Source organism: Schistosoma mansoni, chromosome 1 (assembly GCF_000237925.1).
Source record: "Schistosoma mansoni strain Puerto Rico chromosome 1, complete genome".
Classification (NCBI taxonomy): domain Eukaryota; kingdom Metazoa; phylum Platyhelminthes; class Trematoda; order Strigeidida; family Schistosomatidae; genus Schistosoma; species Schistosoma mansoni.
The window spans coordinates 14,568,332-14,585,997 of record NC_031495.1 but is presented as its reverse complement, the minus strand read 5'-3'; the positions used below and the strand labels follow the sequence as shown (position 1 = coordinate 14,585,997).

Below are 17,666 nucleotides of genomic sequence, written 5' to 3'. Positions count from 1 at the left end.
TTTCATTGTTCATGCATTTTTGTACCGATTGCTCTTCATTCCTGTTCTTTCCTTATTATTCGTCTGCCGAAATACATTCCATGTCTGACCATCATCATATACTACTTATATGGATATAAGTAGACCACACCACAAGCTTATCGACGATGTCACCTAACGTTAATTTATGAATTTTTATCAGTATGAGAACTGATTCAACGGAATTTTTTCAATAACTAATTACACCATATATTTACGTAATAAAGGTTTTACAAAGATATCAATCAAAGTGTTAATTATTAACAGGAGATGGTGAAACCGATTTACTATCACCTTAATAATTAAAGCAATCGTGATATAATTATCGAATTACTATTCGAAGTCTCTATACGTTTGGTTAGTTTGACATAACCCCTGAGTATTATTGATCTACTAAGCATAAAGTACAGTATTAAATCTGTTGCTTAGACATATGTCTGTTTGCTGATTGACTCTTTTTCTGTAATCAGTTATAACGATGTAATCAGCTTAATTTTATTCCTCTTCAATAATGATTTATTTCTTATCGTATTGTATACTATTTATTCGAAAATTTATTTTAGGACAGATTTTAACATTAAGAAATATTATATATTGACAGACCTTGCTGAAACTAGAAATAAAACCCTTTCAAATAAATAAAATAATTATCTAGTGTAATTTTATTTTCATCCTTACAGATATGGAGATATTGTACCAACTACAATTATTGGAAAAATAGTTGGCGGTATTTGTTCACTTTCTGGTGTACTTGTTATCGCCTTACCAGTCCCTGTGATTGTTTCACATTTTGCCAGGATATATCAACAAAATCAACGAACTGATAAACGGGAAGCTCAAAAAGTAAGTTCATAAAAATAGATTTTTAAGGCATGCAAATATTACATTAATAAATGGCTTGTTAAATTATTAGCCTCCAATCTGTTTCATACGTATCACACAATCTAAATGCTAAATAACTGATATATTTTATGGATTCAAAGAATAAGTATGAAAACATGTTCGACTTCATTGACATTCAAAACATGACTCTCAGATTTAAATCTAAATGAGTAAAAATTGCCAGAATAAAATAGATCGTCTTCGGAACATGTTTGTAAACGTGCTTCGTAGTAAGATAAACAGAGCTGATTACTACAACCACGAAAACGTCTCGTTATTTTAATTATAATTATATTGTCGTCATTCATTGCAAATAATCTAGTTTACATTTCTAGTCTTTTTTATTATGATGTACATTTCACTGAGTTGTGGTACTGTGTATTAATTTAGATGCCTTGTAACTGATAGCTTGATCAAAACCCACGTTCTGCTTTATTTAGGACCCGTCAGCTGGATATAGAAGAACCCCATTTTTATTGTTGTTCACACTAAGATTATACCTGTGGTGCGTGCTACTTATGTTGACAGATATAAGTAGTATGTAGTGCCAGTCGGGAATGGAATACATGCCAGCAGAAGGTTGAGAAAATCAAAATGAAGAGAATAGAGGAGGAAAATAAAAGCAACTACAATAACAACACGAATGAAAGAGCGATGAAGTTTGTCAGAGACAACTGACTGAAGATGTGTAAATGATGTTTTTAATGAACGGTTTTCATATTTTAAGAAGACACTTTGTAATTTCGCAACAAACAATAAATTAGCTATCCGTACCAAGTGTTCTTTCACTACAAATCCAGTACCTTTTAACTTCAGATACTAGCACGTTGTCCACCATGCTACTAAGATTGGATAGTTACAAACGTATTTAGCTGGTTTGATGTTTACATCATCAATAATAAAAATTTGAATTGTTCTGTTGTTGGTATTTTAATTTGATTATTAATCAGCTTTTGGCTGTCTCGAAGCCATTTACATACAGTGTACAAACCTCAACGAAAACTGACTAGAATTGATTACTGAATATCAACTACAGGATAATTCGAATGATCAGAGTTAATTTATTTTTATACAAATTTGCATTAATACATTAAAAAGGTGTAGTGATGTAGAGATGTTATTTTCTTTTCTCTTTTATTCATAATCTTTATTCCTTGTTAATTAATTTATATCCTTGAAATGATAATCATGAATATATTAAAGAAGTAACAGTATTATTAAAGTATTTTATAAGTTCCTTGATGGAATATTCTCTTAAAAAATAAAAGTATATTGGGTTGATTAATAATGAAAAGGTGTCGAATATACATGTATATAGTAAAGTATTTACATGAATCTATAATCTTGTAACATCTGTTCTCTTTTCTTATAATAATTATTCGTTTCCAAGTAAACATAGTATAGAAAGTAATCGAGAAGAAGGGAAAATACAATTTTTTATTTTGTTTTAAACACTATAAAGAAATTTAAATATAATTAACTGACACTGATCATTTGATTAACAGGTGATTTATACATATTAAAAAATGGAAAGATCATATTGTTCATATCTTCATGATATAAAACTCGGTTTTTTTGTTCGTTGTACAAAATCTGTTACTTTTTTAAATGTTTTTTCGTAAAAGATGATATATATATATAATCCGTATAATAATCCGTATATTCTAGTCTTTCCATTGATTTACAAGCATATTACTCATGTGCTTGCCTACATACACAAATTGGTTGTGTTGGAGCCAATAACTTGTGTTTAGTGATCGGAATGTTCGATTTTGAAAGAATCGTTCAGTGATTTCTGGTTTTTCAGTAGTTGTTCAGTTATACGATGTACACTATGAGAATTAAGAAATCCAATAAATGCGTCTATAAGAAAATACACATAGAAGAATCATGTTTCTTGTCTTTACTATGATGATTTTTCAAGATACGGATTATATTTAAACAAAAGTAATTTACTGTTTAAAGTAGACTAGATGTTATGTTATCAACGATATTCTAATCTGCCTATCTTTGACAAATAATAAATTTGTTGTATGATATGAGTTTCTGTTGATCTACATTAAGAATTATTCGGTATACAATTTTATTATTGAATAAAGCAACTTATAATTAAATATTCATTGTCTTTAATTTATCCATTTAGATCTTTCAAAAGTTTCGTTATTATCGATATTAATTAGTGTATATAATGTTAGATTAATTGATTGATAGTTTCCAGTATCTATTATCTAGTTAATTTAATGTAATGACAATTCAGTATAGACCATTAAAGTGGTTACTCTTTCGTAACATAAATATACTTTATTGTTTTAACATTTTAATAATTGAAATGAATTTCTATATCAATTAATTAAAAAGAAAATTTTGATTACTACTAAATTGGATTGTATATTTAGATAATTCATATGAAAATGAAATTAGATTGCGTTAATAGAGAGAGCTCACTCATCGATAAGAGTACTGTTTGTTGACCAGCTTCAAATGAGTGGCATTTTTGTGTAGATTTTTAACCAATCAGAAAACAAATTTACTAATCGATAACATTACGAAAGATAAACGAACTTTACATTACTAATTTTTCTTTTCGTTAAATTTTTTTAGCAGGAGATTTTTTCTACGTACATTCGAAAAAATGATGATATGCAAATTAATGCATATGGATCTAGGTTATTAGGTTTTGAGAGGCCTTACAATGATACAAATAGGTTATTAGTAGGAGTCCCTTAACATTTTATGGATTTAGAGTTAATAACTTTGGGCTAGGGTTTATGATCATTAAAACTACTAAGGAATTAGAGTTAAGGTTTAGGAAAGATTGAAGGACATATGGCTAGTATTAATATGGTTGATTTGTGTATTATGTATAATATAAACAGGAAGAATTGAGCATCTAGTACATTTATACTCTGTAGTGTAAAAAAAGTAATTCTTGTTTATCATTACATACATATTGAGCACCTTAGGAAAGTATTTCTATTACTTATTCAACGTGATATAATCAAAACTTCATTGCTATATATATATATATACAAACTTCTATTCAAACACTGAAAATTTAAAACTATGTACGCCATGTTTAGTACAGTAATAAACTTAATTTTATCTATAATGTTGCACTTCCATTGAAAGATAATAACTATCATCTGTTTACATCCAGACCAAAACAAAAATCATATAATGCACTCATATGAAGTTATGATTTACATTCTTTCCTACTGAAGCATACTTAAGTAGTGAAAAAAAAAGATTGTACTTAAAAATATGAGAAAAAACTCAACACCATTTTTTACAGTTTTACGAAAAAAACACATTGAGATTTGCATTCCCTTCAATATGATTAGTAATTACCACTGGACTATAAGTATATACTTTAATGAAGTAACACTTATATCCATTACAGTCATGGAAATTATTTGTATAGATTTTCTATATATTGGTGTGATGTAATTTGCTGTGATTATTCAATTTAGCTCATTTTATAAAAATTCAGTTGGGTTATCTTTTTATGTAAAAATAAATAAAAGTATCAACATAGATTGGGGTTAGAATTTATTAAATTTTTATCATGAAAGGATTCAAATTTTCAAATTTCATTTGATTACATTACTTACTTACGTCTGTTATCCCTCGTGGAAGAGCATAAGCTGTTCACCAGCATTCTCCATCGAACTATATCCTGGACAACCCTTTCCAGTTTTTTTCAGTTAATATTCATCCTTTTCATGTTTGCTTCCGATTCCTGACTCAGTATGTTCTTTGATCTTTCTGTTCTCCGTTTCCCTTCACGATTCAAAGTTAGCACTTGCCTTGTTATGCAGATGGTGATGTATGTCTTATCCATTTTCAACGTTTTTCCTAATTTCTTCTTCAGCTGGAAGTCGGTTTGTTTTATCCCACAGTAGGCTGTTCTTAATGGTATCCAGTCAACGGCCGTTGAGTATTTTACGTAGACAACTGTTTATAAATACGCGTACCCTTTTAATGATGGCATTTGATTATGCAATCACCATGATTTCCACTGGATACTTACGATTTTATTCCCTTTTTTATTTAGCGTTATTCTTAAGTCATTTTTGAAATTTTTTAAACATGAATACGACATACATATACATATCAATTAATTGATTTTGTTGACTAATCGATATTTCAAACATAATTATCGATTTATGTGGGATTATATAAATGATAGATATATCCTTCTACATGTCTGTCAGTCATTGATTCTTTCTATGAAAATTAATGAGATTGCACAGAAAACTTGACCTAAGCTAAGTTTAACCGTTCGCCTTTTTATCAAATCTATGTGTTTACATCTCGTTTAAAACTTCAGATCGGGTTAATTTTACTTCAAATGGCAAATTATTAATAATTTTAAAACAATATTTATGGTACATATAATTTATGTCTTTATAAAGAACAGGTAAACTACGTCAAATATTGTAATTATTAGAATGAAGGTTTATGGAGATTGTAGTTATTTTAATAGTTGGTGGTCTAGCTAAAATTGACTCATGAATTCAACTATTGAAATTACTACAATCTCTACATACCCCCATTCTGATAATAATAATAATCATGTGCTCACTAGTGACTGGCTTCAAAATGGATTTCCTGAAGTTCTATTGAGAAGCCATAACCAGTGGATTCTAATCCTTGTCAGTTAGAGACAAGTATCTACCTCAGGCAATAGATGAAGGGTTGCGCAATATCACGGATCGATTAGAGTTAGACATTAATACTGTTGAATCCCGGTTCAACTGTTCAGGGGTTAAATGTTCATGCGCGGTACCGAAGGTCCTGGGTTCGAGTCCAGTATGCGGGATCGTGCATAGCACACTGCTAACTAGTCCCATATTGAAAAGAAACGGCCGTCCAGTGTTCTAGATTCCCAATGGTGGTCTAGCTTAGACCAACTTGTGAGTTCAACTATCCAAATATTGTGATTGTCAAATAAATTTCTCGTACTCAGATATGATTGAATGACTTTTAACGTAACTTCGACAGTAATCTATATTTCCTAAGTAATAACACTAGCGAGTTGTTTTACCCTACATACCTTATCTACTATTAGATATTGAATCGGTCACACACTGTGATACAGTTCAGTATTATCGATTTTATTAAACAAAGTCAACATTACATAATAACATCATATCATAATATGGAAAACCATTAATAACGAAGCAACAGTGAATTTCTTTCTACCTATGACTATCAATAAAACATTGATCATATACTATGAAGGTAGTAGTAATAAGTTATCAGTATTATGCTGATGAAAGCACTATACGAATCAATCAATATTGTTATACTTTTGAACATGTAATCTGGAAAACAAAAATATTATTTTTGTGTAACATAGAAAAACAGTCTTATCTGACGGATTGAAAAGGTCAAATGTCACACTTTCTAGATTTAGTTTGAAGTATGTTTCAAAGATAACATAAGTTGATGAAAAAAACAAATAGATTTTATTAGTCAACTGTCAATTCTGACAACTTTGGCTAATCTTGTCAATGTAACAAATGTGACTAATGATTTACTGTTTACTGCTACTAATAACTAGCAATTATTTTGTGTTATGTATATTGTCAATATTAGTTTCATTTGTCCTATATGAATATGTATGGATACGTGTATCATCCATATATCAGCATTACATGCATATATATATTTTTTCACAGCTGAAAGCATAAGTCAATTGAAGCTAGATCACCAAGGAAAACCTGGAAGCACTGGACGCCCGTTTCGTCCTATTGTGGGACCAACTTTGTCGTTACTATGATTAGGTTCTACTAGTTAGAAAATAGACACCATTTATAAAGATCTACTTTAATCAGAAATATTTCATTTAAATTCTTACATTTTATTTAATTCTATATGATTTAGCATTATTGTATCTTTAATATTATAACGTTTCTTATTTTACTGCATAATAATTAAAACTAAAAAACAATTCTAGAAGGCGAGGTTATCTCGTTTAACAGAAATGAAAGCTGTTGCAGAAAATGCATTCTCTGAAGGTAGAAAACGATATAGAAATAGGAAATTATTGGAACATGTGGATGTGATAATAAATAAAGACAATACACAAGAAGTAAACGATATTGTACAAAATGATGAAATGAATAATATTCAACTTGTTGAGTTGAGAAAGTATAAAACTGATGAAGCACAACAAGAAAAAGATGTAGAAATATTCTGTAGGCAAGAAGAAGAACATACAAGGAAAATGGACCAAATAGAAGGAGAAAAAAATGTTCCAATTGAAGAGGATAATGAAGAGCTTCACGATTTATTTGAACAACAATACTATCATCTAATTGATTGTTTACAACAAACAACTGTAAGTTTCTACTCTTATTTTTCAGGTTCATGCATATATTTACAAGTTTTTATTATCCAAGCATATAAATATTTTCGTATTATTGGTTTATGGCTGGTAGAAGAGTCCATGAAGCGCATTTCGACATATCTATGGCTTAGTTGCATGTACCTGCACTCCAATTTTGTTGACTTCCATATTGAGACTTCAACTAAGTACTTTTTGCTTCAAATACCCAAAGCGTTATCCACTGAGCTACTGAGTTTAAGTAACTGTTAACTAATTCAATAGATACAAATATGTTTTTAGGCTTTTCTAATTTTGTATTGATAAGTATTTTGATCGCCAGAATGATACACAACATTGCCTTCTATAAGTCTTATAAAATTACTTCCCTAAGACTAAAAAAATGTTATCATTTACTAAATAGCTGTTACTCATTCAGCATACATTCCTAATTCAAATGTATACGACCAGAACGATTTATATAATCATTTAACTTAACGAACCATTGAAAACATTACATTGATGTCTTTTTTAATGCATTGTCTCAAATATTTACCAAAAAAGCCCTAATAATTTTTATCTCCCCGCGTCTTGAGAAAGTAATATTGAGTTTAGCCATTTGATTGGAATGACTTGAAACCAAGTATAATATGCAAATATGGCTCATATTTCACAATTGATCTTGATGAAATATAACCCGCTGTTATGATTCAACATTTAAAATACAAAACTCCAAGCTAATCACAGGTAGATTTTTTAAAAGAAAAACTGCGTTAAATTTATTTAATAATTTTTGAACGATGAAATGGGATAAAATAAAATACCTCATATCAGTACATTAATTAATTTCGTTATCAACGTCACCAAAACTTTTAACAGAATCATTCAATATAACCACTGAACCAAGGAGGAAAGAAAATTAAAACCAACTCTCAGAAACAAAACAATAGATTGTGAATATGTGAATTATTTTGTCCAGTTTTCATCTATTCAACGCTTATTATCTGAGGTGTTAAATAAAGAGACAATTTGTGGTGGTGGTATAACAAAAAATATGTTGATTACGTCAGAACATCGATGAATTTAAATAATCCACTATCAAATCAAACTATGGTAACTCATTCGTAATAAAAACAAAAGAATAGAATACGAAACACATTAAAACTAAGTTTATTTATAGTATCTATCCAAATGATGATTTAAACAAAGATTTAACTAAACAAGCTTAGGTTATCTCCAGCTTTCGTAACGTTCAACAATCGCGTTATACTAAACAATTTCAGTTATTTTTCTATCCTATTAATTAGAATCTGCTGAATATTAAACTAAGATTTTCCCACTAAATACTTCATTTTAAATGCCTGAAACTATTCAAAACTGTCTGTATAGCTCAGCTCAATATTATTAACGGAAATCATGAATAAATGGAAATTTGAAGCGTAAAACGAAGTCTTTAGAAAAACATACACCATCATATAGTTTATTCACTTAATAAATGAACGGAAAGACTGTCAAAATTGACGGTGTCATTAAATTTATTAAATTTTGTAAACGCAACAGATAACTGCAGCCACCAAATATAAGGTGTATTTCATTGTCCATCTAAAAATGATTAATGAACAAATAAAAATTAGTTTTTGAACAAACCAAACTACTTAAGTCCATTGATCTATGAATTGATTTTATTTTACTTTATCGTAGGGTCTAGAAGTTGCTGAATTTAATAAATTGTCATCAAGTGGAAATAAAAATCGAATAACAAATATGAAATTGAATACTAGCGGAAAAAATGTACAAAGGCCTAAATCTTTTAACAGTACAAGTAGTTCAGGTGAATTACAAAGTCAACCAATAAACATGGTACCAGTGCGGTAAGTTTTCTAGTGATTTTACCATCATTTACAATGTTACGTTTGAGACAGAAGTTAGTTACAAAAATTAAATCTTCCCCTTTCTTCATATTTACTAAATCAGTAATTTGCTAGCTACGTTCAAGTTATAGACAAAAACAAATGAAGCAGTATTGCTTACAGTTCTAAAATTTTAAGTTAACTTTTATTGATCTGTGAAATAGTTTTATTCAATAATAGAAATAATGATTGGATTTATTCATTTTGTTTGTTATATTATTCTGTAACAGTTCATAGAATTTACAAGTAAATTACAGACTGACGCAAATTTGTAGACAATGAAATAAAATTTCTTTCAAGAAATTCAAAACGGAGAGTATTAGGAATTTATTTACTTATGGTTGATTAATCATAATGCATATGTTATAGTCAATACGATACATAATATATAGAACAGTGTTTAACGGACTAGACAATGTTAGGCTGTCGTGTATAGTAGCCGAGAGACCATTGAACTAGATTTCGTGCCATTTGGAACTCATCGTCAAGGTGTAACTGTAATCTTGAAGTAACTGATGATTCCTGTCGGATTTCAACTCTGATTACATAGTTTCTCAATGCAAAAAGTTAGAAATGAGGTACTCGAGCTGATAGCAAAATTTGTCTACTGCAGATCAAGTTATTTCATTAGTGAGTTTTGCATTCGAATCTGTTTGTATGAAACCACAATAATCAAGAGCCCTATATTGAAGACTGAACTAACATAAATCTTTCTTGTTGATAATATTGCAGTTGGTAGTGATATACAAAACTTTCTCCAATTATCATAATGAGTATATATTTGAATGATTCTACTATTTATAGTGAATTTATTTATAAACTCAGTTATATTTTAAATTCATTTAGTATTTTTTGTTTGGATCTTCCCATCGATGTGTTAGGACTGCGATTGGTCAGTCTCTAATTGGTATATGTGCATACTGTGCATATTGCCTTGATATAGCCATAATTCACAAGCATTGTAAGCAAAGATGGATAGTGATAGTGGATAACGCGATGGCGTTTGAAGCGAAAGTTAATGGGTTTAAGTCCTAGAGTGGACATCAACTCTGAGTTGCAGGTACATCCAGCTGACAAGTCCCAAATAGGACAAAACGCGCGTCAAACTGGATTCCACTGCTAGTCACTATCCATCTTCAGTTATATTTTATTGAATGATGATTCAACGTAAAATGAAATGTACATCTCAACTAAATCTAATTTATATTATTATGACTATTAGTTAAATGAACTATGAAAAATACCAGTTATTTACAAGTTATGTAATCATTTTAGTAGAACAATTGATTTACACTACAACTAGGATTAGATTATATAATGTTAGTTACCTATTATGATAGTAATAATTATTGATGTACACATTAAGTCTTCCATGCTCCATTTGCCAACTATAACAAAATTTATTTTTTGAATAATTTAGTCACGGTAGAAGCATAATCTGTTCACTGTTGTGTTTTTTTCTTCTTTCCAATGAACTGGTACATTATCTTTTAAAAAAATTATGTTTCGTGATAATTGAAATCATAATCTTTAACCTAATGATATCATTATTTTTTTCCTAATGTATTGATTCAATTGAATGTTACTATATAAATAATATTTGATTGATCGACATGTTCCCTATAATGTTTCCTTATACATCAAAATCAATTATTATCTTTTTATGATGATGGATAGAAAGGTGTAACAATAGAAAATGACATTTTTTTTATCAAACAAACATTCTATAGATAAGTTAAAACATTATTGTTCCTTTCTATTGTTTAGTGCTAATAAAAATCGGAACAATCGAATAGAATTTATGTGAGAGAAAAAAAACGTTGTTTTATTGTTCTCTGTCTTTATAAAATAAAAGTCCTGATTTATGAAGAAAAACAAACATAAAAGGATAAAACTAGTGAAATATTTCGTTGTGAAATTTCTCGAATTGCATGCTTACTTACATACTGTTACTCCGAATGGTGCGCAGACTGCCGACCAGCATTCTCCAACCCACTCTATCCTGGGCCTTCCTTTCTAGTTCTATCAAATTTTTGTTCATTCTTCTCATGTCTGTCTCTATTTCTCGGCGTAATGTGTTCTTTGGTCTTCCTCTTCTCCTTTGACCTTCAGGATTCCATGTGAAGGCTCGTCTTGTGAGGCAGTTGGATGATTTCTTCAATGTGTGTCCTAACCATTTCTAGCGCTTCCTCCTGATTTCTTCCTCTACTGGGATCTGGTTTGTTGTCTCCCACAGTAGCTTGTTGCTGATATTGTCTGGCTAACGGATCCGAAGTATTATGCGTAGACAACTGTTAGTAAACACTTGTATCTTCTGGATGATGGCTTTCGTAGTTCTCTGTCGAATAGTATATGATTCTATTTAAAGAGTAAAATATTCTTTATAATCTAGTGAATATGAAAAGTAAGGATGTGTTAAATAGTTGGAGATATTTAACATGGAACGTTAATCCTAGTTTACGTTTGTGTAGTGCTATTAGCAAGGCTTATTTGAAATCTTAAATATACTGACTCCTATTGTGGAAATTTAAACTGAATCGTTCAGTATTATTGTTATAAAGAACTACTACATAACTGTCTGAATTACAATTTACATGCTATAGGACAATAGAAAACCAACGTCATAAACTTACTCGTTAGTTGTTGGTATAACCATCTAACAAAGTATCAAACCACTAAGCTTACACTACAGATTGATCAATAAAGTTTGATTCGTACAAAAGAGTTCATCTTATGGCTTAGCCTGCATTTTGTAACTAGTTCGAGTAGATGCTGGAAATTCGAATCCATTTCGTTAATATATTGAATGATTGTTCATAGAATTTTGTAAAATTTTAACATAACAGATAAAAGTTTGTATAAATCTTGGCATACGTTAATGACCAATTAAACTAATATTCAGTAGTGCCGTTTGGTATTAATTAAAATCAAATATTTTAGAATAAGTTTCCACATTGAAATGAGCAAAATTAATTTTATCCAATTCTATATTCAGACTAAATTTTATCTGTATTACTTACTAGTGATAGTAGGAGTGCAGTGAACAAGAACACGGGTGGGGACAATCGAATTTATTAAGGCGCAAATTACAAACTATCTTACTAAATTCTGATAACCATACAATCAACATTTAATTTGCAAAATAATAATCAATTGTCTCAATCTTAACTTTTCCTTCTGCAAATATCAGTTCGTCTTCTCTGATTTCATTGCTAATGCATCTTCGTACCGATTGCGCTTCATTCTTTTTCTTTCCTTACCGATCTTCTGCCAAAATACATTCTATGTCTGACCATCACCATATACTACTTATGTGGATGTAAGTAGACCACACCACAGTAGTAATAACAAATTAACTGTTTTTATCATTAATTCACTCCTTTTCTTAAAAACAAATTTGCTTTCATTTTAATAAATAATGGCGTTTCAAAGAAACATACCAACTAATATTAAAAACAAATGTTTATTCATTCATTATAAGTTTTTTTCCTTTTAATTTAATTTATAGTAAGCTCATTTATTTGAATGTACACAATGATATTCAGATATGGTTTACAAATATAGATGTATATATCTTAATAGAACGTAAATATTGACTCTTGACTGATAAATGTTTGTTTTAAAAGTCAATATTTGTTATGTGCATATCTAATGTATTTTTAAACGAACGCATTCAAAGTTTCGTTTCGTTTTTGTTTTGTTTTTTTTCCATTTATCTTTTATTTATTTTGAATATTTCTAAAAATATTTTTCATCATAAGTTGATTTTGCTTAAAAATAGAAACTTTATAAACTTATAATCATTATATACGTGTTTTGTTTTAACTAGAAACTGCTATACCAGTATGAATGTATCAGTGGTGTTCTTTTTTTGGTGTTTTATTTACTCGTTGCCAACACTGTTTGGTAAGATGGGTTACTAATTTGTGAAACACCATCAAGACAAAGTATAATGGTACTTATTCTATAAAGCTATATACTTTTCCCATCTTCTGAAGCAGTTGTTTTGCTATGCAACATGTAACATATACTACATTTGGTGAACTATTATAGATACCACCAAAAATAACTTCTTTACTTTTAAAATCTCTGAATATCTTTTTCTGTTTCGTAGAGTTTTAATACATTCAGTTGAATATCATTTATCGAAAAATCAAACAAATAGCTTATGAGTGAATGCACTTTTGTATCAATTAGCATAAAATGATCCAGGCGATCATTAAGAACAATTTAAGTACGGAGAGTTAATTTGTTACCAAATATGTCACACGTAAAACTATGAGAAACTAATATTCACCAATAGTGTTTGTATTAATTCTATGTTATTCATATATATGTGCATGTAGATATAAAGATCTCTACTAGTGAACATAATAATTTAATATTTCGCACTTTGATATCATCGATTTAATCTAGACAACCATCAACATTTTTGGAGTTCCTCTTTTCGATTCATGGTAAGCTGTTGAGTATACAGTGTTAATGAATTCAACAGTACATTGTAATGCATCCTGGTTCTCAGTGGTTGTTTGAATTGGTCTAATTCGTGATGCCAAACTACGAAAATCTTCCATCTCCACATCAATGTATTCTAAACAAATTTATAAAGGTGGTTTCATAAAAAATGTTTGTGTATATCGGTAGTAAATATAATCATAGTAATCAAGTCAATGAAGTCAATATTTGGTAAATAACCTGTAGATTAAGCTAACCGATGAGAATGTTATAAAGATAAGGCATTCAATTCTAACTTAGTAGTCTAAGATGTTATTATAATTACCATAAAAACTTCAAAAACCGTAGGTTTTGAAAAGTTCATATTAGGATAGAAAATCTGTTTGATGATTAATTATTTCCTGTGATTTTCTAGTTGATATCAATTGTTAGTAAAATTAATCTTCGGAATCTACTTTCTTTAAATGTTCAAAAGATTAAAGCGAATAAACGTATTGAATAAAAGTCTATCTACTTTTATTAAAGTACCGGGCTATTAGAGTCGGTCATCACAAAGTGGACACCAATTAATTCATTGTTGATGTCAGATACACATTTTTCATCACAAAATGATAAAAAATCCCTTACAGTATTATATATATATGGCTTTCCTTTGTATTGATTTGGACCTAAGAAATTCCACTTGAATATACTTCACTGAATTCAAGTATAATGGATACTGTTTTTAAAATTTCCAATGTTGTTTCTAATACCAACAATCCTCTTGACCATTAAGAGTAGAAAATATTCTTGGGTTACCAGTATTCGATCATAAATGTCTACATAGCATTACCCGTATATTTTGGGACGACAGAGTAAGCAATTCCTAGGTTAGGAATAAAGTACTAGGTGAAGATGGGAAATCGATTGATGTGTTAGCAAATCTTCATCAAGTGAGGTGGTTGGGACATGTATTACGTGTACCTAATCACCACCTACCTTGACAGGTGATTTCGTGCGCTGTAGGTCAGGAAGAAAGCTAGGAGTGGCTTAATCAGAACATGGCATCAGTCCATGAAGTTACTGACGATTGGACTTAGCCATACTGATAGGTACAGACTATCTGGTTGAGGTCCGCGTGCTTATCATTACCAATGGTTATAGATTTTGCATAACATGGCTCAAAATCGTTTGCAGTGGCGCATGTGCATTCTTTTTGTCTTCGAAATTCTGAGATTCAAAATCCCTGATAACTTTTTGTTTTCATTTGGCTGATTTGTATTTCCTTTTCGAGTGTTATCTTTTGTATTACCACCAACACTGTTGCCACCTCTACTATTCCGAGATTTGGACTGACAACATCTCGGTGTGTTAACGGGCTATGGCAACTTGAACCGATGTACATACGTACAGGACTTATGTTGTGACTTAGTGGCCAACTGTTCTTATTAATATTACCATCGTTATTGTTTTCTATGTACAAAATGATGTTTGTGACTGAATTAAAACATTCTGATAAAAACATGTAAGACTGGAAATAAAATCAAATAAAAGAATTTGTTATGATTATGAGTGAGATATAAATCAATGTTTACATGATTATCAGTAAATAAATTTTTTTCAAACATCAAAAAACTTTTAATTATCCTTCAACCTCTAGGACAGTTGAGAAGAAAAACTCAGAAGTTAGCTATGCATAGGATGAAGCGAATTTCAAATATATCACGTATGAACTCTATTGTTCAACATAAGTATCGACTAATGAAATGTTAATAAACAATTCAACACTATTGTCATTCTTAAGATTATTAAAAGTGATTACTTTTTGATGAGGATTTTATGAATAATCTTAAGTATTGTTGTAAAAAGAGTTTCCTAAAGAAGAATGATGCTAAATCACTCAGGAAAATTAAAAACAAATACGGTCGAATGAACTACATCGACTCTTTACTTAAAATCATGATTTCTTCATAGGTGCTTAAAAATGATAATATTTGCCCTAGTAGGAGTTCTTCTGTAATTGCTAACGCTCTTAACAATATAAATTTGAACAAAATCATGTAATATTAAGGAATAAACAATATCTTATTCAGTGATAAGTTATATCATTCTCTGGTGAAACAGTTAATTTTTTGATTTAGTAAATTGTATTAACATATCGAAGTGTTAATTGTTTTATGTTGACTACTGTTCACCGATATGCTAAAATTTATTTATTAGTCAGACATTTAAAACTGTTAGTACATCCCACTGTTAATTTTGATGTCTTAATCAGTGTTTGGAGATTAAACTGTTTGGATGCCGGCTCTAGAGGTTAATCGCTCGCATGTGAGATTGATAGGTCCTTGTTTCTTTTCTTGCGAGGCGGGATCGTGGATGCGCACTGATGAGGAGTCCCACAATGGGACGAAACAGCCGTCCAGTGCATCCAGGTTTTTCATGGTGGTCTAGCTTCAACTGACTCATGATCTCAACTATTGAGACTAAATAAGTTTCGATTGACTTATTGAGTCAATACAGAATTTTCTTCCGTTGTAATAATTGGTAAATAGATTATTGCTTAGTCATAACTAACAACTTTACCAACGGAAGTAATCAACATTGTTTTTAACAGGGTTACAATATGAGGTAATAATTATGTATTGTATATTGAAATTCCATTTTAAAATTCTATTCATAATAATATACAAAGATAATAGTATAGTAGTGAACAAGCACTCAGGTGGACATCAATTTATTGTTAAATGCAAAATTACAATGTCTTGAAAACACATGGAAATCATAGATTAAATACATAATTTGCACATCTTCCATCAATTGTCTCTTGCAAAATTCATTGTTTCTTCATTCCTGTTGTTATTACAATTACTCCTTGTTCACATCTCTGTTCTTTTCAATTCAGTCTTATCAACCTTTTGCTGTCAGGTATTTCATACATACTACTTATATCGTCATAAGTAGCATGTACCCCTATTTCAGTTCTTTAGTTTTTTTTTATAAAATAAAGGAATATTTATACGATTTCTCCGTTCGCATATATCAGTTTTCAACTTTTGACGTATCACATTTCGAATATATATAAAAGTTTATTTGTTGCTTTGTTTCATTTATCTTTCTGATTATATTGCGATATATACAATTACTTTGGATTTGTTTTATTTCACCTTTTACCGATTATTGCTTCTACATAATTTACAAAGACTTTACTAATTATTACTATCTTTTTACCATTTATTCTCCTTATGAACAATACTGTCACGAGTGTCACAGTATTCTAATATATATTCATCCTGATAATATAGTTTTATATGGGTTATATATATTACTAAATAGAAGAAAACAATGTACAGTTAACTCTACATATTTATTATTCCATTTATATACAAGTGTGATCTATTACTTGTTTTTAATAATTAGTTTAATTCAACTTTTTGGACGGTTTATTTAAATAACAAATTCACTATTCAATAGATTTACCATAAACTTAACTGGAATTATGACCACTGTTCACTGTAGTGTTTTTTCGCTGAAATTGTTAACTTTAATCACTGTACGAAATATCAATGACATCAGTGTTCATTAACAAACAGTTCAAAAATATACTTCTAAGTGTATCTTGGTATCTAACTACAAAGAATCACATCACTATATAATTGACTTTTATTCATCATAAACTATTAACTGTTTAGTGACATGACCAAGTAAGAATTAGACCTGATAGTTAGGAATTAATTCCTCTGAAGTGTGAATGATCTGTGATTGCTATATCTTTCAGTTGTCCACCTATTAAACAACTTCTAATCGTATTTATTTGTTTTTCAAACTGCTGAGTTCTTACCTAGATCGTATATTATAGCCTGATAATTTGTTTCTTGTAGACTATTTTACATTGTAAATCAGAAGGGGTTTCGTAGAGATTTCAGTATTTTCATAGTTTAAACCATGAGTCAATTGAAAAACCTGGAAGCACTGGACGGCCGTTTCATCCTATTGTGGGACTCTTCAGCAGTGCGCATCCACGGTCCCACCTCACGAGATTCGAACCCAGGACCTACCAGTCTCGCTCCTGAGCGCTCAATCACTAGATAACT

General features: G+C 29.9%; 1 protein-coding gene across 1 annotated transcript in view; it reads left to right on the top strand.

Annotated features, from left to right (window-relative positions):
* Positions 1 to 14,098, top strand: part of Smp_035180 (putative voltage-gated potassium channel) — a gene marked incomplete at both ends in the record, with an annotated part of 35,568 nt that extends 21,470 nt beyond the window's left edge. The window contains 4 exons of the mRNA XM_018793372.1: positions 699 to 861; positions 6,863 to 7,246; positions 8,933 to 9,102; positions 14,029 to 14,098. Of these exons, the coding sequence (XP_018647892.1) occupies positions 699 to 861; positions 6,863 to 7,246; positions 8,933 to 9,102; positions 14,029 to 14,098 (787 nt within the window). The remainder of the gene's footprint in view (positions 1 to 698; positions 862 to 6,862; positions 7,247 to 8,932; positions 9,103 to 14,028) is intronic.
* Between the last annotated feature and the right edge of the window lie 3,568 nt (positions 14,099 to 17,666).